The sequence below is a fragment of the Phaenicophaeus curvirostris genome, chromosome 7 (assembly GCF_032191515.1).
Source record: "Phaenicophaeus curvirostris isolate KB17595 chromosome 7, BPBGC_Pcur_1.0, whole genome shotgun sequence".
Lineage (NCBI taxonomy): Eukaryota > Metazoa > Chordata > Aves > Cuculiformes > Cuculidae > Phaenicophaeus > Phaenicophaeus curvirostris.
The window spans coordinates 37,833,129-37,855,456 of record NC_091398.1 but is presented as its reverse complement, the minus strand read 5'-3'; the positions used below and the strand labels follow the sequence as shown (position 1 = coordinate 37,855,456).

The following is a 22,328-nucleotide window of genomic DNA, read 5'->3' as shown; positions in this document are numbered from 1 at the left end:
TGGCCAATACAAGATGCAGCATTAGCTGTCACATGCAAATGAGTATTCATGGAGACTTTGAAATGTGCAATAAAGAATAAAGACGTGCATTCTGTGAATAATTGTTTTCTTTTATAAAACAGGATCCAAAAGGGAGTGCCATTTCACCCAGACTCTATAGCCTTTCTATGGTTACAATCTGCTGTTGAAGCCAGATATTAGAAATGAAGTGTGGATAAAGGGATAGAAATGAAGTGTGGATAAATGGAGGACTCCAGTTTCCTGTGCTGTCAATCTTTCACAATACTACATTTGCTTAACAAGAAATAATCCAACACATGTTTGTGTTTCTTGCTATCTTGCATTCTCTTCCAACTGGGACTTTTAAACGCATAGGGATGTATAATAAAGTTGTCCACCTCATATTAGCTTTTTTATATACAAAACCCTACCTAAATTCTTCATTTTTTCAGAAGCACAGATATACAAGCTTCACTGAAAACCTAGTCTTTCAAAGCTCTCCGATATCATTCACCAGGATGAGATAGCTCAGGTTTTTAGGGCCTATTTAGACATAGGGTGGGAAAGAACCCCCAGCGAGCTATATGGAGATACATGCACACATTTCTGGAGCTGTGAATAGCCAAGCTGAGCAGACACACACACCTATTCACTGAGACTGCAGCCAGAAAGTCTGCTAGAGAACAAACAGCCATCAGCTTATATTTATATTAAATCATTCCGTTACGCGGCCCTATCTTCTCCTGGCAGAACCCCAAGTGCTTAGCCCAGTAGGAAGCAGATATCTGACTTGCAGCACCTTTGCAGTGAACTGGAGTAGATGAGCTGCGAGAAGTACTTTGGTAGGTTCAGATTTGACCAAGATGGGACCAGACGTGGATAAAACTGGCCATCCAGTAGGAAGAATGAATGCTAAGGATAAATGCTGCCTGTACCATGAGGAGGTCTGACCTGTGCAAGCATGTGTGGAGCTCAGCAGAGGGGAAATATCCCTTTGTAGGTTACCCACTGCCTTGGATTAGGTTTAATCTGAAACCTGGAGGGCTTTTCAGCAGGATGTGGCCCTGCAGGAATCCCAGAAAGGCAGTCAGAGAGCTGGGAGGCATCCCATCTTTCAATTTTTCCCTTAGACTAAAATAAACAATTCCTTGTTGCTCTGTTTACTACTAACTTTGCTTTTCAAGGGCAGTCTCTTGAAACACAGGCACACACCTACAAACACCGAAGAAATTAATCACAGGCATTATCATTACAACTGATACAATTACTGTAAACAGAAGCATAAAGCTGTGAGGGGAAATCTGAAGATGTTTCACTCCTGTAAGAAAGGATGCCTGCCTACAAGAGCTCAGTAAGTTTACCAAGACCATCCCTTGTCTGTCTGCTTGCTCCTGTGACCCATGGTGGCAGGCTGACAGCTGATTCTTTGTAGGTCTTGGTCTGTATTGTGCCTCCTAAGGATGCTGAAAAGAAGATGACCCTGGGGCTAGGACAAAGGATTTGGAAAAAAGGAGGTTTGGTTTGTATTCCTGAATCATCACAAACTTCCTTAGGCATGTTACTCAGCTTCTCATTTTCCTACTTACCAAATATAGCTAGCAATATTTTGGTATCTCAAAGATTTTAGCACAAGCCCTCCAACATACATATCTGCTCATATATTATCTTCAAGCAGACATTTTCAGAAGTGACTAGAAAATACTCAGTGCAGACACACAGCTCCATGAGGCTTAGTCATGCAAAACACAATGCGTGGTGATGCATCCCTGAGACCACAGAAATGAAACCCAGAACTTCATTCACACGTAAAACATACTTGCAGCTCTTCAAGGACTCGGTCCCTTTACTCTGTAGCGTCCCCCTCCCCATATAGAGGAATTAAATCAGTTTATTCATGGATCTTTGCACCACTGTCCATTGCATAGGTGGCCCTGCACTTGGAGATGCATCACAGGGGAGATCCACATTTTGAAGATCTAATTTGGCTTTGCATTCTTCTGAGCCCCAAATCCACGTTTTAGAGGGTGACTGCAGCCTTATCTGCAGTCTCTGTACACAGTAGGGACTTGGCAAATGGAGTTTGGTGAAATGGCACAGCACACTCCATAGGAGACTGACTATAAATCAACAGATTTTGGCTCTGCTCCTGGCTCTGTCACTGATTTACCATGGAAACTTGGGCAAATCTTTTACTCTCCCTATCCTTCATCTTCTGTACTGATAACGTAAAGATAATGATGCTGCTTTACAAGCTCTTTTGAGATCTCGAGAAGTTAAGTGCTAAGTGCATTTTATTAACATTAATAGCACCCAACCGAGAGGATGCTGTATAGCACTAGCCTGGCTGTCCCCAGAAAACAGATTGGTGTGGGGAAAGTGTGCATTTGTTAAGCAGCTTAGACATTGCTCATTCCCATAATACTTCCACAACACACGGGAACAAGATCTGACCTACTAAAGCACAAGAAAAAAAAAAAAAAAATCACCATAAGGAGAAAATTTCTAATGTGACCTGTCATCTTATTTCTAGCCTAGGAAAACTTGTGGATTTGTTTGAGATTATCAGCGTTTCTATGTGTGGTTATTATACTCAGCCACAACCACAGTACTCAACTTGTGGTGGAGACCATGTCCATTAGTAGGCATTAATCACCATTTTATACACTCCAGTTCAGCTATCACTGAAAAGACATTTAGTAGATGCACTTAGTTATAGCCTATCACACTTTATCTGTCACACAATTTTAAAATAAGCTAATTGTACTGAATTATATTCTATCTCTTGCATTTACAGGACCACGGTATATTTCAATGTATATTTTTCAAATGCCATCTAACATGCTTTGTTATTTTATGCTTCAGTTTTCAATGTTTCTGCTCAAATATGTATCACAACAAACGCAGTAGAGTTATGAAAAATTTATTATTAATACATGTTTTTTCCTGTGCTGAAGACAGAGGAACTTTGTTGTGCATGTTATAAAATGTTAAATATTAGAATTATTTAAAGTTAATAGGATGCCAAAGAAAATGACTAATAATACATTATACAATTAGATGCCTTTCATATTAGTGAATCCATTAACAAAATAAAATACATTCAAACAGAAGAGTTCTGATTTGCAATTTTTAGCAAGGATTGCCCATGTGTAAAGCTAAATTATTTATTCTTTTTTTTTTTAAAACTGCTGGATACATCAGTTTGCAATTATTTGCATTATGTTTGAATGCTTTATCATGTGGCTCTGATTCAAAACTACATATCTCTGAGTTGCTTTAGTATCTTCATTTGTGCAAAGCATTAAATAAGGAATCAACAAAAGTAAGTTTCTTTCCCTTGATTCGGCAGGACGTACCACAAGTCCTCAACATTGCTTTTTCAAGTGTTTAGGGTGTTTCTTTTGTTATTCTTTAGCCCAGATGTCCTCATGCAGAGTTTCGCATCTCTAATTTGCTCTCCCAAGCATATCTTTTTGTCTAGATAAGATTAATTCCCCGTCTTACCCGTAAAGATCTCAAGTCAGGTATCACACAGGTTTGCCTGAACTCATTCAGATGCTATCGAGTACTGTTTTTCTTACCTCTGGGTACTACTTATTTTGAAACGAATTATGCTGTGTCATCAGTTGATATCAACACTATCCTTGAACAAAACGCTTAACTAACCTTTCTTACAGTAAGAAATAGTTTTTAGCTCCAATGATAATCTTCTAGTATTTTTTCTCTTGCATTTTCCTTTTATTTTTGCATCAATGCTGCCTCTAGAAAGCATCCAGCACCAGCTAAAGAAAGTTCCACCGAAAGCAAGTAATCTCCTCCTCGCATCCATCTTCTCTTCACTTGCTGCTGTCTACTTAATTAAGTCATTCTCAATCTTCTGTATCATAAGCACATAATGCTGGTTGATGGAAATGTGTTTTGAAATCCCTGTTTGTTTGTTTTTTAATTATCTGATTATGCTGGAAAAAAAAGTCTCTCCTTGGTATACTACAATAAGTAAAAATCAGCAATAGCACTATGTCTTTTCCTCTTTCAAGAGATTTTTTTCCACCTACTCAATCCAGTCTTTACAGTCCATGGGATTTAAGTCTGGTGGACCCAAGCACAGATAAGCTCAGTAACATCATTTAAAAACTGGTTTCAGGTTAAAGATGCCCCTTATCATGATCTTTACGCAGCCTGTGGAGGAGAAGAACACCACACGTAGTGTCTGCTGAGGTTTGTAGCAGGATTGTGGCCTCACTCCAGATTACTGTCCCCCAAACACCTCCTTCCCCTATATTTGCCAATGTCATTCCAGGGTGCAACTCATGGATGAGCCAAATATCCTGCGTTAAGTCAACTGTTAACGGGGGAAAAAAAAAAAGTGTCCATGACAGGGACACAGAAAAGGTTTATAAACTAATAAATTTGGCTGCACCTTGGGCACTGCTTGTGAAGTAGAAGGGCAAAAATATTAGAAAATACTTGTTCCATTATATTCAATTCTCCACATTCCTATTTCAAAATTTTACCATAGTTATGCTGTGTGAATAATACTAGCAAATAGAAGAAGAGACAGCATGTTTAAATTAGAACCACAGATTCGTAGGTTGATTTCAAAAGGTAACATTCTCATAAGTCACTTTGAGGTGTTTGTCCACATGAAGGGTTTTGATGAGGCTTAGATTATTACAGCAGCATTGGGAAACAGGACCCTTGATCTCAAGAGATCTGAATAAACCCTGTTACTTTCACTGACAACAGGCACGCTACAGACTGAATAGTGTTAACATTCAGATGAGAGCTGAAAACCCAAGTGAGAGCTACGCTGCATTCTCACTTCTCAGACTGTAGCATCATGCCTAACTTTGAAATTAAAATACAGTCTGACTATATCTCTAAGTGTTTAAGTTAATATGTTTAATAATCCCTAAAATAAGAAGTCTAATGTGCAAACTAAGACTTGTAAAAGGGGAAAGCAATGCTTCTTTCATTATATTTATGTATCCAGTATGTTTTTGCTCAGGACAGTGAGATACAGCAGTTTCCTGTATCAGGATTCCTTAAAGCTCCTCTTTAAAAAAAACCCATTGTTTTTCCAATTAACTACATACACAATAGTTTTTTACAAGCATGTTTGACGGAATTTTAATTTTAAAGGGAAACGTCAATGGTGTAGTCAAGAAAATCTACTCCTTTTTCTATATATAGACATCTAGTTCTTCTTAAAAACTCTTAAGACATCTCACCTGACATCAGCATCCAATCTCCTAGAGTATAACTCCCCTGTATATCCTCTGCTAGACCCATCAGCCTTGTGAAGGTCATGCTAGTACTCAGTATCCTCTCAACTGGCACTATACACCAATTATTAGGTATCTGAAGCCCCAGACATCCAAAGAATATATTAAGAGAAAGTACTTTCCAGGACTGTGATAATTTGCTCATGCAAAAAATTCCACTGAATCAAACAATATTCTGTTTGTTTGTTTGTTTTAAAAAGCAAGATAAAAGAAGGCAGGAATATTCAATTCTAAATCCATTAAAAAAATGGTATGAGTGTCTTGAAAATTTCTTAAGAAAACTAATTTAGTTGACCAGGAATATAATTCTAAGAAAGACTATTTCCACAAATGAGACAGTCAATCAAAGAACATAGATTTCCCCATAGAAGAAAAAGTTTCCAATGACTATAGAAGATGTAATTTAGATTTTTTCCTCTTCTTTTTGTTTTTGTTTCCTTCCTAGATTTGTTGTTTTGAAAGTTTTGCAGTTTGGCCCCCAGCAATGCCCCAGTTTGCTCCCCAGTACTCTTTCCTCCTGCTAAAATATTCCAATGGAGTTCAACAGTTAATTGTATTACCAAAGTCTTCCCCAACCAAGATCGCTCACTACTCACAACAGTTGTATCTACCACAGTATTTATGGCTTTCCCAGTTCTTTATATACAGGAGACCACAAATACCATGATAAAGTCTAATTCCATGGTGCGGTAACTTCTCAACCCATGCCACCCTGCATAAGATTATGTAATGTACATCCACATATAACATCACTCTTTTTGTTGCAGACCCTATTGCATGTTCCTATTTGTCCTCTAGTATTACATACAAACCACAGAATTACAGAAATTGACCACAGGAGAAGAAAAAACACCCCAAATATTAGGCCATACCATGATCTTGTAAGACACTGAGCATTGAACTTTAAGTAGGGACTATGCAAATTAGTTTTCCAGCATATCCATCTCCTGGCAGTGCAAGAGCATCCCATGCAAAATACCTTTGACACTTGGTTCAGTTTATATAAGTCTGGCAACCCCCAGCTACTGGAGATCATTCCACCACCCTAAAAATCACTCTTAGAAAGTTTTCCTGTAAATACTTTTAACAAATTAGTCGAGAAATTATTTCCTTTCCTTGTTATTTTGGAGTTCTGTTGAATGGAATTTCCTGTAGCATTACTATTAGAAAAACAAACCCAAACCAAGGGTCACCCATGACAACGAAGAGCATCCTAAATAAAAATAAAAAAAAGAAAAGGCAATCCCTTGCTACAGCATGTGAAACTACAGTCCTTCTTAGCATCTAAATAACACTCCTTGAGGGGTTATCAAGAAGCTCTTCAACTTCTTGAAGTGTTACTAAGCAAAAAGCTATTGTAACACAAATAGAGCCATGGTTAGAAAAGAAATAAAAGGCATGTCTTAAAGGCTTGATCATGCAATACATGCCATAAAATCCATGCTATGTTTGTGGCTGACCACACTAACCTAGTTTACTGCCTCTTCTGCCCCATTCTACCAACTTATTCATCACACTCTTGAAAAGAAAAACATGACAATACCACTAGCAAGAGAAATTGTACAGTGTCTAGAGCTACAGATTGGGCAACTAAGACATATAATTCTGATTATTGTTCTCTCTTTTCCTGAGAACAAAATAAATTATATTGGAAAAGCATTAATATTCTATTATTCCCCCCCCCTTTTTGTATGATGCACAATATTTACAAAATAATTCAAAACATTGGTTGAAAAAATTAGTATTTCCATCAGGTTTCATCACCTGACTTATATTTATGCATTGCTGTTTAGTGTAATATACTTCTCCCCCTTCCTCTCTGGAAAGAGAAGAGAAAGATATGGAAACCACACCTTCTTTTGAATACAAAAACCTGTTCTGTATCTTAAAAAAAGACACCTTAACATAGAGAGAAAAGGGAAGAACGCACATCAGTAACGCGCACATATTAATTGATTCACCAACTACTATGGACTCAATTAAAGTATTCTGTTGTCAGAATTTTAAAGCTTGAAAAAAAAAAAAAAGATAAATTCTTGGCTACAGCTTGGCATATGCAGGTCTTAACCCAGAAACAAGCTGTTTTATAATTATTTCTGAAAATTGCTTCAGTCCATTTTATTTTCCGTGCTTGCCTGGGAAGTGTGAAAAAGAAAGAAAAACCTATTTTTGACTCAAGGCTTTCAAGACATTCTCAGCTAGCAAGTAACCCAGTTTGAGCCTGATATTTCCGACATGAACTCTGGACCACTCTTACTGGTTTCTCAGGGAGCCTGGTTATGCGAATTATGTTGGCAGAAGCGAGGAAGGCTTCGCTGTCTGGGCCATACTTGATCACAGGCAGAACGTCACTACGGCTGGAGGGTGGCTTTAAGGTTAGACCCCAACATGTTCATGTGTTTCTAGGCACACTCACGTATGCCTGAAAAAATACAATCAATAACCTCTTGAAAAACCTAACAAAATGCATGAGATGGCAGGATACAATGGGAAGTCTCACTAATGCATATGCACAATAAATTAAAGATCCACAAACAAGAAAAAAAAGTGGCTGCAAGAGAGAACCACTCTCTTTGTTATTTTTTTTTTCCCAGTGACCCTTGCTGCAATTTTAAATAAAGCCTTCAACGATTCTGTTAGACCTCCATGTTCATAGCTGCTTTCTGGAAGTTGGCAGCTGACAGAGGACCTGCTCTCCTCTGCCCACAGAGTTTTTGTTAACAGCAAGACCAGAGCTGCTGGCTGTCTTTGAAGTGGATGCATTGGGTCAATGGAAACACTGGCTTTTGCGTTTTTTCTTCTCCTTTTTTTCCCCATTTTAAAGAAATAATGTCATGAAAAGAAGCTGCTGCTTTCTCCTCTTTGTGTTTTTTTTCTCCCCCCCCCCCCCCCCCCCCGCCTCAGGTCTCTCCTCCATTTTTTTTCCCTTTTCTCTCTCTTTTTTTTTCCTTCTAAATGCTTGTTTCAGAACCACCCATCCCATTTGTGCTGACCTGGTGGCTCCATTTCAAAGGCAGCTTCAGTCTTGTGTCAGCTCCACAGGCTCTGCCCACCAATGCACAAGTAGTGAGGAAACCACTCTTGTTCCTGCTAGCCGAGGCTCAGACATATGGCCCTAGTAATCCTGTATAATCAGTAATATTTAAAAAAAAAAAAAAATCCCATGATTTGTTCCTCTTTTCTCATATTTCATTGATAAAGCACATGTGAGTACAGGTGAAGAATTCTGCTGGTTAAAGGTATCATCTTTAGCTGCTCATATGGTCTCGACTCTTACTTGTCAATTAGATTAATCCAGGACATTTTAGAACAATAAATGTAAGTACAGATGGAATATAAACATGTTGAAGATTACTAATTTTGATGGCTGTTGTTTATTAAATCAAAAATAATGTTGCAATGAGGATTTTGTTGGTATTTCAAATGGAAAGGGAAAATATATAGGAATTATATATTCTTTAGGAAAGAAAAAAACAAACCGAAAGATCAAAAAAACAACACACTGCCACACCAGAAGCTCCAAAGCAGCCCATGGGTACAAAAAGGCAATATTTTTACTTATTATGCCACCTATGAGCTACCTTTAGAGAGGGGATATGGCACCTATAAACTCAAAACACTAGGTATGTTGAAATCCATAAAATTTCCAATTACTGCTTCAGAATTTATTGTGCACATATGGAAAATAATACTTGTAAAAGAGAAAGGGGTTTGTGCCTGGTGCTGTCAATACTGTGAAGGATGGGGTGATTATAAAGCAAATTAACAATACTTTTAAATGTGCATTCACTTATCTTTCCAATTAAATCCTTGTTAAACAACTGCACAGACAGTAATGGTGCTTCTGCAAAGCACTGATCAAGACAGTTTTATTGTAATTTTTACTCTGTAACAATTAATCAAGTAGGCATTTTCTTTATTATTAAATTATTTAGTTAATAAATATTCACAATCGGTTCACGTATTTGCGGTTTGAATTTTACTTTTAATTTTTTTAAAACTGTATTGTAATTCAACATATTCTTATAGAAGAAATAAACAGAAATTAATTCTTTTTACTAAAATTTTTTTGTGAACTTGAGGTAATGTCAGGGTCAGAGTAAATTCACCCTTTCCCCAGTGCGGTTACCAATTCAGATATCTATGGCTGTTCTTTTCCACTTTCCATAAGAAATATACCCCTTTGCAAGACTACAATACCAAACCTCTATAAAAAATCATATTTTTCCCTTCCTTTGGTATATAAGTATAGTAACCAAGCTGTAAAAACACAGTAATTGACCTTTGGATGGTATGTGGTGTTTTGCAGTGAACGCACAAGGTATTCCAAATGAAATAACGGGATGAAAGGTCATCTGTACAGCAAATACCAAGCATTTTGCAAAGAAAGCATTGGGTGTAAAGACAATTAGGAACTCTCTTGTATTATGTATGAGCCAACACTTACTGAATGAACCAATAAGTATTGAAATTTGTATTTCTATGGTTAGTTTCCCTGAACATATATGCATTAGGATAGAATCCTAGTGTTTCAGCAATATGTTATGAACCCTTTATAGCTCCATTTCTTTCAGTTAATTTAGTACTCATGAAAATTGCTTGTTTGACAGTTGTAGAAATTGAATGTCTTCCCAGCTACCCAGCAGATTAGCACACGAGGCGTAAAGAAGTAAGCCTCTACCTCCTCACTCAGGTATCTCTGGTCACAGAATCACACAATCACTAGGTTGGAAAAGACCCACAGGATCATTGAGTCCAACCATTCCTATCAAACACTAAACCATGCCCCTCAGCACTTCATTTACCCTTCTTTTAAACACCTCCAGGGAAGGTGACTCAATCACCTCCCTGGGCAGCCTGTTCCAGTGCCCAATGAGAAAGTAGCAGTGTGAGTATCTTCGAAGTCTGCAAGCACAGATGGCTATGGAGGATTGCTGGGACAGGCACCGTGAGAGCAGTTTTAGCACAAAGAAGTTCTTACCCCATCAAATCACATTGTGCATTAACTCAAAAGGGTTTGAGCAGAGCAAGGAGACCACCAGAAATTTAAACTCTTACTTACATCTTATATCCCTATGGATGAAGACTTCTTTTTGTTTGTTTTTTTTTCTTTTCTCAGGCACTTTTCACCTCACTGTTGGCACTCTTGACCAGGTCAGAAGCTTGCTTTGAAAAAGCATCTCCCAGCTGTGCCCGGTTTCATATAATGGTGCCTAAATGGCCCTAAGTGGTCCCACCTGGGGCTTCCTCTCCTCACCCATGGGCTCAGGACCCGTTCCAGCCCCACTATGGGCCTCTGAGCCAAAATCTCTTTTTAGCAGCACCCTCATATTGTGGAACTGAGCACACACTTTAAATGGCTTAAAAGACCCATTTATAGAACCTTATTCCTTTCCCTACAGGTGTGGATTTGAAGAATATCCTTATAAACTTCTGTAAAAGCTTTAATTTACTCTACCTTGCTTAAAAGCAGCAGAAATCCTCCAGAATTTTCATAAAATTATAAAATCCCTAAGCATCTTTTTTTTTCAGTTGCAACTATTAGTCCTAAGCAATAGTACAGAAAGAATAAGAGGAATAGACATCTTTGCCTTACGTCTTTGGCTATTATAGAAACCTTTGAAATAGGTTAACAGACAGAAATATTGAATGACTGGTAGCTTATTTTCTACAACACAAATTCTTTTAGCTCTTGTAGACTAAGAAAAGTATGAATTTCCTAATGTCAGTTTTGGTCCAAACGGCTTCTACTGTCTTGATTCAGTGATTTGAAAAATGATGACTTAGAGTTTCAAAAGTGCTGAGCGATGTTATAGCCTGGTCCTCTTATGATCAACTGATCTTTTCAGCTCTTAATGGGAAAATAAATCATAGATAAAAGATAATCCTGTTGCACAGAAGCAAAAAAGGTGTGATATCAATAGACTTTTATAGAAAAAGAAAACTCTGTGAAAGGGATAAAATAAATAAGGTAGTTTGTTCTGCTGATGCTTGTGTTGGCAAGGTCAAAGACCTCCTCAGGAGCTGCCTACCTCAAGAAATGAGAATGAAACACAAAGTCTATTTAGAGAATTTTAAAAGATACAAGGTATGTTTGGGTTTTTTTATTGTAAACCCATCTTCATCTTAAAAATTCTAGAAATTCAAGGAGGTGGTTAGATTTTTTTCTACGCTTGTTTCTTCTTTAATGATAAAGCTGTCAACTCTTATTTTGTTGTCCTTTCATATTCACCAGTTCTCTCTTATTTCATTTTTGATGCTGCAGATGACATTAACAGTATAAAGAAAAGGAGCCAAATAAAGATTTGCTATATTTTAATTAATGATTATTTTAATCAAAATAATTTGTTATGGCAGCCAGCCTAGAGTGTCTTCTATGATCTTTAATTTTCAATGTGATACGTATTAAGTATTTGGCCTGTGGAAGAACTGATTGCACAGTCAATCTCTGCTATGTAAATAGGCTTTTTCAGAACATTTGTTTGCATTTATAATTAAATTAAACTTTAACTAAACTTAAAAAGAAATCTCTATGGGAAAATCATATATATATATATAAATACTGCTTTCCCACTGTTAACTACAGAAAAATGAAGGTACAGGGTTGAACCGAGGAGGTCATGATAATTACTGAGTGAAAGTGATGTGCGGAGAGTGAGTTATTAAACATCATCCCACCACAAAGCTTTATAGAGCTGGTAAATCAGTAGGCTGGGAGCGTATACTGGTTATCCTAATAACTTCTGTGACTCCGTGAAACAGTCTGGAACTGCTACTGTCCGCAGCACCTAATTGACACAAAACATTAGGCCCTTGAGGACATCAGGTGGAGACAACTATTGCCCTCCCAAGTGCATTTTAAATAAATCCTGCTCCCCTTGTCTCCCTGTGGTGGGTTTTACAGGTACACCATGACTCAACATCGTGTTTCCTAATTGCAGGTTCCTACTTAGTGCAGAGAAAAGACATTATTTAAACAATTGAAATAGTGGGTTACTATTTTAAAGCCATTCTTTGCGTCCCTGTTACTTCTTGAACGTCCTGACTTAGAACAACAGGATTATTCTTAGAGGACTGAAAAGCTCTACTCTCTTACTTCCCTTCACATGTTGTTGGTGCCACCCCTGAGGACTGCAAAGTGACATAAGGCTCTACAGAAGATGAACTTTGGTATTTCTGCAAGCATTTACCTGAGGAAAGGTTAAGTGAAGACCTAGCCAGATATTTTTATAGCTGGGCTTTTGAAGGATGTGTAAGGGGGGCTCAGATGGATGATATCACTTCCCATTGAAAATTTATTGTGTTATGATATAAAATACATGAGTGCTCTAGTTGTAACAATAAAGACTAACATAAGAAACCATAATTATCACAACTGATAAATAGATAACAGTTCTCCAGGGACACTTGTTTTCTTTGAATTATTTTGGTCACTCAGTAGGCAGATGTTTTGCACATGCCCTAAGTAACCAGTGTCGAGAGTTCCTCTAACATGCTATTAACTTCACCTTTAGACCCGTGCTTTTCCACAAAGGTATTAAGTCTGAAGAAAAAGATGTCTTGTACCTCTGTGCTTCAAAAAGCCAGCTTAGACTCCTGTGTAACTTCACAGTATCAGACCATCTGTTTTAGGTGGAAACTTGAGCAGTGATGTTAACCTCAAGTACGTTAACCTTTGGATGCCACGGGACATGATAGACAGGACCATTATTTTTATGGCACATTTTTTTCTGAGCAAAGATCCTAGGCAGTGGAGAAGGACAGAAAATCCTGGGTTTGCCTCTCTGTCTCCAAAGAAAATACAGTGTGCAGTCATTTGAAAGCCCAGGCAGACTACCTTATCGACACACAAATACCCAACAACCATAAATCTCAGGGAAGCCATGTAATGAGTCAAACCCATGAGGCTGACAATTTATTCAGTCTCATTGAATTTGCTGGCATAAATATTGATTCCTCATAAACCAGAGCTCATCCTCCAGTTTCAGCTGAAGACAGCAGGGATATGGAGTGGCTGAGGAGGTGGTAAACATCTCCTGTTCCCTGAAACATTCTCTAGACATGTAAATGGAGGCTTGAAAGTGGGAATATTTCTAAATCTCTCATATCTCTCAATTTCATGAGAATTTTTGAGCCAAAACTATGCACAGTATAAAATGAATTGAGGAAGCTGCTCTCCAACAGCTACTATCTCCAAAAAATATCCAGTATAGTTCTGGTACTAGTCTCCAGGTAAATTTTAAAAGATTTAATAAAAAGAAGGAGAAAAACAGTGCAGCAACTTCACATTAATATTAATTCGAAAGGATATAAAGTCTATGATGCATTTTAAGATTTGGGATTTTTCCTGATTTCTGAGAAACTTAATTTTATTTCCTCATTAAGTACTATCACATGGTTCACTATCATTGATGATATTTGCTAAGCTACTAAACATGGGGATGCTTAGTCTTTTCCAGGGGTAATAAAGTGTTTGGAGACATGAATGTGCTTGTCATGTATCCTAATTTGCCACCACTATCAGCTTTCACACCTGTAAAAATATCTGTTGGTCAATCTGACTTTCATTTAAGCAATATCTGAGAAAAGAGTTCCTTTGAATTTGTGGAAATATGTCCATCATATGTGGAATCTGTAGAAATACATTCAGTAAATAAAACATTAATACAATGGTTAGTTCTAATTCTGTTTACCCCAAATATTCATCTTTCCTCTTTTCATTTTGTAGGGTCAATTCTTTACCTTTTCCAAGTCAATGATGAAACTTCCACAGGCTTTGACAGAGACAGTACTATAGTTCTGGCATTTTCTTTTCAGTTCTTTTCACCACCTTTTTCTCTTTCACTGCTTTCCTTTGGATCTCTGTTCTACTTTTAGTTTTGTTTAACTTGCAACATCCAAACAGTCTGCTGCTTTTCCTTTTAATCTCTTCCCCCCCTCCACTGATTCTTCAGTTTCTACATATGCTTTGGTTTTTGTCACCTTACTTCATGTATCCTTTTTTTTTGTGCTTTATTTTTGTTTGTTTCTCATCTCCTGTTTAACTACTATTTTCTTCTGCTTACTCTGCTGTTTTTTTCTCTCTCCTAGCTGACATTTCTCTCTGAGCAATATCTTTCTACCTTCCCTTTGCTCTCTTTTCCAAAACACAGCTCATCATTCTATGCCACTAATGTATAGCAGATTCTGAAATACTGTCATCTGAGACAGTTAAGTACTAAACAAAACATTACCGGGGTGGAGGAATCACTTACCCTGATTGACAACAAATCGTAACTTCTGTATTGTTGCCAGATTGCCGCTAACTCTGTATATTCCATCAACATCTAGACCTGAAAGAGAAACACATATTTCATTTTAGATCATAGAAGTATTTTTCTTTGTATGTCTGTCAGGAAGCCAGAAGCACCCAGAAGTATGAAGAAGAGCAGTGCAGCGAAAACTGAAAAATAATCCACCTGACAACAACTGAAGTGCCTCTTGCCTGATTAAAACAACAATGAAAAATAAAACTCATAGATTAACTTAAGTGAATACAAAACACCTAACTATAATTATCTTGTAATTCTGTCAGCAGAATACAGTTCTGCAAGAGTATTTGAGTGTGACAGGAAAGGAGAAGCAAATTAGCTCTCATGCTCACAGAGAAGGGCTGTTTGGGATCCGCAGGATGCTGTGCAAGCCTAGCTTAAATATAGGGTGTTTATATTAACTGTGCTGGTGAAACTTCTCAGTCTGGGGCCTGGGTTTTTCAGACATGAATTTCTGAGGCTGTGACCTTTCTGAAAATAAAGCAGTGAGATACTCACCCTGAAATCATGCCGTGCGTTGAGACTACACACAACTACCATTTCTCTACTATATTCTTCATAGCAGATCAGACAAGTTTGAAGATGAAATTAAATATCCCAAATAGCATATGCCCTGGAGTACATTTCTTCATTAATATAGGCCATTCTTTTCAAGGACAACCTGACAGTCTTGTTTCTCCCTGCATATCTACTCAAGGTTTATCTTCTAGGTGAAACTAGATGTCATACTCCCTTTTGTGACATATTATCTCCTACAGCAAGCTCTGCTGATATGACTGTTTAAAATAGCACTTCCAGCCCCAGTTGCATAGCTATAGCATTTCAAAGCAACGGGGAACTGCTCTCCTTTCCCGAGAGAATTAGTTATTGTGCAACAATGACCAAATCTGCATGCTTAAAAATGGAAAACATTAAACTGTACGTTGTCATTTGATGTTTAAAACCTGCAAGTACATAAGAAGCCAAGAGAACCTACACAAAAAAGGATTTTTTTAAGGCTACTCATGACTTGCAACACTAGCTTTTGGCTAGCAATGTCAGAGAAGGCTTTTGTCTTGCAAAACACTAATTTCTCAAAACCCCAAATTTTCAGGAATTTTTCCCACCCCAAATTGGGGTGGGAAAGTATAGGAAAGAGTAAAAATAAGTAAAAGCCCAGAATCCTGATTGTATTAACACTTAAGGAGCTGAGGTTCAAAACCTTATTTCAAAGATACTTGGCAAATGAGTGCCATAGCCAGTGGATTCAACTATTTGGAAGCATTTCTCACTTATCTTGAAACACTTGAATAGATTTAACTTTCTTTTGGTACAGTCTGAAACCAAATAAATTCATTTGCTTGTTTCTTTTCTCTGTCTACAAAATGCAGTTCTTATTTTCCTGTATCCTGCTGATTCGTATCTATTTAAAAAAAAAGAAATATAATTCCATATTATACATTGGTTATCTACGTCTTTTATTTGATAGTTTTCTATCCTGCACCTGTGGGTGTCCTGCAACATAATACTGAGAGTGATGATTCATTTCAGGAAGATCTCCTTTGGTTACAGAGGGATAAAGAAAATGTTTATTTAAGACAAATCAAAAAGGATTTGGTAATCAAGAGCACTTGGAAGTTATCCATCTCATGGATATATAACTTATGACCAAATGGAAATTACTAAAATGTTTAAGTAATGCAATTCTATCCTAAATCTGAGGAGTCTTATTCTGTTTTAGTATGGGAGAGTGATAGAATAATAGTAATTCCCAGCACAGGAATGTGGGACTTGTGTAGTAAGGGATTAAGAATTGCATCATGTAATTTGAAGTCTAAACCAGAGAGTAAAGAGGAAAAATAAAACAAATACGCAAGAGAGCTCCAAAACAGAATGTTAACTTTCATTTAGATCTAACTCAATTCTGTTCTTAACCTTTTTGGATATATGAAAGTGAAAGCAATACATGTCACTGGGCAAAATAGCTGTGTCTCACATTAATAGCATCAATTTGGAACCTACATAGCTTATCTAAATCAAGTGCAAATGACAAACTGTGCTGTATGTGGGTGGATATTACATCTTATAAAATGATCTGGAGTGTTCAAGTGCATTGTTATGGTTAAAAATTTACTTTGGTTCAGAAATGAGGTCTGAATAACATTACATTTGGACACTCTACAATATGGCAGAGAGAAAAATGTAAAAAAAAAATGTCCAAGAATATCAAGCCAATTATAGTGTTCACGTGCCATCAACTTTCTGCTCCAAGAACTTTGAAAGTTAAGCCAAACCAAACCAATGTAAATTGGTGGATTTGGACATCCTTTTCATGACCACATTATCTTAGCTGGATTGTTAACAACTTATTTTGGAAATCCAATTAGGCGCAAAAGAGAAAGAGAGAGAGAGATGTCTTTATAGTTCTAATATCCTGATTCTATAAAGAATTTTCAAAGCCAATTCACTTTTAAGAGCACCTCTATCAAGAATAAAAACATCACCGCACTGCTGTCAATGTTTCTTCACGCAGGCTATAAATACTCAGGGAACAAGATGAAACAAAAGCCTTGCAGAGTTTCCTATCTGGTGCCCGAGTTTAAGTATAACAGTAAAGAACATTTCAGGAAAAAAAAATTGTAAGAAAGCCCAACTGTTTTTCATTATAGGGTGACCTTGTGATTTGGAGTGTGGTTTATCAGAGAAGAATCACTAGTGATTCTGTGATTTTGCTCTAGAAGATAACAAGTATTTATTTCCCAGTCTCTAATTTTGATTCTGTTTGTTTTGATGAGGAACCTGAGAAGAGGATAGACATACAATTAGAAATGGCAGCCAAAAACATGATACAGGCTTCAGTATTTCCATTCTGACTTCTGTGATGGGACAAGAAACTCAGGAAAAGAACTTAAGTCAAGAATATATCAGTTTAGCTGCCAAAACATAGGCAAATTTTAAATATTTTTATTTAAAAAGTCATAGAGGTATTCCTGATGAGAAACTTAAAATGCAACTGAATGCTTAGTTGAGATTCATGAATATTATATTCCCTCTGCGTAACTGCACAGATGTTAGAAGAACATTTATTTTTCCTGCACCCCTTCTTCTAGCCAAAATGGTGATAACCATGGATGCAGGTCAGCGTCAGCTTCAGTAGCGGTTTGAACTAGAACCAGGTAGTTCAGAGAAACATCAAAAGCACAAGAAAAAATGAGAGCTTAGGTGATATACCTGTCCAAACATACATTTTAAAATTTTAGCCTTTGATATAGGTTGAGGTAGTTCTGATGCTTTATGAAGTGCCTTGAATGAAAGGTTCTCATTAATTCCTTTCTATTTCTTAGAACAAATCCCTCTCCCACACCACACTGCATTCTGCCTAAACTTGATGTATGTTTGACAACTTCTTCAATATGAATTTGACAATATCTTTAATCTGAATGCAAAAGGAAAATTTATATACATGGGAGGAGAAGAGGGTGGTGTACAGAAATTTCTCTCTGTTTGTTAACGAGATTTAGAATTTGAAACATACCATTTTAAATGCTAGTAGGTAACTTCCTGCATAGCAACTCCAAAAAATTCCACAATTAATGTATCCTGAAATAGGTGTGGTCCACAGGCCTGTCAGGAGTTTTGTAAAAGAAACCATCATGCTGGATTCAACAACAAAAAGAAGTACAATCCTGAAGAAAGGCATTCTTTAGTTAGTCCTTTCATTTAGAATCAGTTATATTCATGGCAAAAATATTGTATTTCAAAGGAGCCTATTATGCCTTCCCATAAACAGAAAGATCATACGTTTTAAAACTAAAGTATCATTATGTAATCAAGCTGTTGTATTATAAACTATTTTGTGGGCTCAGATGCCCAAGGCTATCTTTACAAATAGTTAAGAGGTCATTATCAGGGTACATTCTCCCTGAAACTATAATTCTTTCCTTCTGTTTTCATATGTCTCTTACCTTAAATATCTGATTTATAAACAATTTTTTTAAAGTTTACTAAAGGAAACAAATGTGAGGCATGAAGTCATTTAAAGAAGCAGAAATTCCTGAATGAACTCAATACATCAATCTCAAGATAATGTGTTTGATGAGAAAAAACACCGCAAAACAATGTGCAACAAAAATAGTTTCACAAAAGTATCAGCATTTGTATGCCCGTAGAATGAAAAACGTGAGGAGTAGTAAAGAATAAATCTGATATTAAAATTTGACATTAGAAGTAGGGCGTCTGGATGGGTTTGCAAAAGCTACTCATAATTTCAGGTGAATGTGGGTGCAAAAAACCTGGTTTTGTCTGATGCCATGGAAGTCAGAGGTGAAAATGATGAGAACAGTGAAAGTAATTTGAGTTACACCATAGGAAAAAAACAAAAAACCATGGAAATTTTAGCAGCAAACCTGGAGCATATGGATGTAAAATATATGGTGCAGAGGTGATTTGAGCTGGAGATACTTGAACCAGCAAGCGTGGTACACAGTTTGATCAGCTCAAGTTGAAATAAGCACCTGCTCCTTTTGAACGTAAGATTATTTGCACTCAATGTGGCTTTCAGTGTTGTTCACATCTCTATACTGCTTTTTGGTGTGGCATTGGGTGGGGTTAGGTGTGCCCTAAAGCTCCTGGAGCAGGGCCACAGCCTGACACTGGAATATGCTCTGTTCTGTTGGAAAAAAAAATGGTCTCTTTTTTTGATTGTCAGAACTACCCACTTCTTATGTGCCTCCCATCCAAGGGTCATATTCATGTGGCTGAAAACAACATCCCAGTTAAAATCTGAGATGAAAATGGGTCCCATTCCTAGTCCAGAGAAGGTACTCGGATACTATGGAAGTGGATGTAATACAAACATCATGTTAGATAAGTCTGCTGGATAGAGAAGAGTAAACAAACCTAGGAGACTGAACAGTAGGTGATATTGGAAGTCGATCTGAAGTACAAAGAGATAATTGTTTTAAAAAAAAATTACTTTTCACTTATTACTCTTCGTGATATAGATGAGTCCTTCCTTTGTAAATAAAATATATATACTTGGAAATGATTAAGGCTGGAAACAGTGGCAGAAGAGTTATTCTGATATTTTAAAAGCAGCAAGAGGGATGTGCTTGGAGATCGGCTAGACTGACCTCAGTCCCAGACAGTCTACTTAAATAATTAATTCAGGACTTTATGAACAAATAATTCATAGCAAAATATAATTAATCCCAACCAGGGTGATTTCGTGGAAATCAGGACCTTATCTAGGAAACTTGTTGCATTTTTTCCCAGGATTGGATATTTATAGGTCTGGTCGATAAAGACAATGGTGTTGAAATAGTATGCTTGGATTTCCATGATGCTTTTGACTTAGTAGCTCATGACATTTTGATTAAAGCACTTGCATTTTATGGAATTAACAAGGCATATATTATGTGGATTAAAAACTGCCCGAATGAGAGACCTCAAAATATGGTAGTTAATGGGTGATATCAGTTAACAAGGTCATAACTGGCAGGGCTTTCAAGAGTGGAACACTCAATCCAGTACCATCTAATATCTCCTTTCAGAGATACGGACAAAAAAGAAAAATAATAAAAATCTGCATTGGCAAAGTAAGCAGCTGACACAAAGATCAGGGAGATATCAAGTAATGATCATGACAGGTAAAGGTATAGAAGGCGTGAGCTGCTGCTTTAAATGGTCTCTAGTAGAGCGCTGTATTTGCTATTGAAGCAAACAATATGAAACATAAAATATATGCCTCATTGCTTCATATTAAAGAGAGAATGGAGAGATATCCTTGCCATCAGTATTTTTTACATGGTTTGTGGCTAATGGACTCATGACCAGCACTGCCCAGCTGCAGGACCTGTGACAGCCAAGCCTGAATTCAAGGTAGTTTAAACAAGATTCCCATAACTCTATTATTAGTAAAAATGCAACACTGCATCATAATTTAGTAAAGGAAGAGACCACGGGGGAAAGAAAGGAGAGGAGAAATTACACTAGTTCTTAACAAGCTATGAAATGGATCTATAGGAGGTGTCTGACATGAGGTTTGGTGAATCTCTTTAGGAAATTAGCTAACAAGAAATAATTCTGTGTCTGACTGCAATAATATCAAGAAGATGAGGGGCATTCCTACATAAAAAAAGAATCTCATTTTTTCATGCAGTAATAACTTTAAGACGCAATGAAAGGAGAAAAGCTTGAGTAAGATCTTATTGTTTTCAAGACCCTGTAGAAACTGTTTAATGGAAGCAATTACAACACCGAATATGAGTATTACATACTGAGACTAAGTAACAAGCGAATATGATGGATGGTATACTTTATTCTGTTTCTCATCACTTGATAGTAGAATTTCCACTTAGATATTTATACACAAATAAATAAGGGTAGCAACAGTACAAAGCAACTGCAATTTAAACTAGCACACATCTCACTGCTATGCAGGGCTGCTGTTTAATGCCTTACTATGCCTTCCTCTTCTCTATTGTGTTGCACTGTCTTTGACATGCAAGAAGTTTATGGTTTAAAAGCCCCAGGAACAACAAGACTTACTCAGAAGGCTCCCTGTAACAAGAAAAAAAATCTCAGCTTTGAAGCTATTTGTTTTGAATGGCACCATCAAACATGCAGAGTGTTCACTGTAATTTTACCGTTACCTCCAATATATATTTTTGCCATTCTGATAGTCCCACTTCTTGCAGCTAAACAAAGTGACCTCATCGCTTTCCGCTGTATTTTCTTTTAAACATTGCCTGGGATGATTGAGATTCAGGAATGTGGGAAAATGGATTCCCAAGCCACGTCCATCCCCTTTAATTCTGAGCTGTAATTTTTGGCTTGGCTTGAATCACAGTCATCACATTTCAGTCTGAATCTCTCTGTAAAGTGATCTTTCTTAAACATTTCTTTCACTCATCATGGGATCAGAAACAAAGCCATTCTAGTCTTTCAGTGAAACACTTACAAACGTCTTTTTACAGCGACTCACAAGAGCTGAATTTCCTTTAAAAATGTTTGAAAAAGAGGAGGTTTTCATTGCCTGATTGTCCTCTTTGTGAATCTTGTCATCTGTATGCCATGAGCTACAGCTATTTTAATCTGTTTTTGTTTGCAATCCATTTGGTGTCCGCCCAAGAAAATGCAGGTGATTCTAATTAACTTACTGCTGAAGATGTGGAAAAATCTCAATTGTGCTACAGAAAATTATACACTTAAAACCTTCCCTCCATTATTTATAACAGCTTATTAATGAAAATGATTACACGAATACATTTACCACCTGATTCATCTTTGTTCACTTTTTAAATCAACAAGGTTTATGCAAAAGGGGAAAAATCCCTACCAAATACAAACCTCAAGTATACACATCAGCTTGCTGGTTTGAATGGAATGGCAGTTTAGAAAGAAATAACATTGTCTTGCTTTATGCAACACAATATAATATCTGAAATTGCCAAATGTTTGGAAATAGACATTCTCTCTGTAACACATTAGAATTATTTTGTGAATGTTTATTTCTTTCTTGTTTGCTTGTTTGTTTTCTCTTTCAATACCTTAATACCCCTTACCACTCCTATTTGCTCTTATTTGCTGCAGTTACTGCTTCTCATGTGTGGATTAGTAGGTCCATTCTGACCAATCCTTAATTTAGCTGAAATAAAATGGGAATTCTATGGTTCTCTGCTACTTTATCAAGACACTTCTTCCACTACTTGACCAAAAGGTCTTTCAGGAGGATCAGGAATCTTCAAAAGCT

The 22,328-nt window shown here is 37.0% G+C and overlaps 1 protein-coding gene across 1 annotated transcript in view; it reads right to left on the bottom strand.

Annotated features, from left to right (window-relative positions):
• Positions 1-22,328, bottom strand: part of ARHGAP15 (Rho GTPase activating protein 15) — a 325,214-nt gene that overhangs the window by 90,696 nt on the left and 212,190 nt on the right. The window contains exon 12 of the mRNA XM_069861592.1: positions 14,540-14,617. Within this exon, the coding sequence (XP_069717693.1) occupies positions 14,540-14,617 (78 nt within the window). The remainder of the gene's footprint in view (positions 1-14,539; positions 14,618-22,328) is intronic.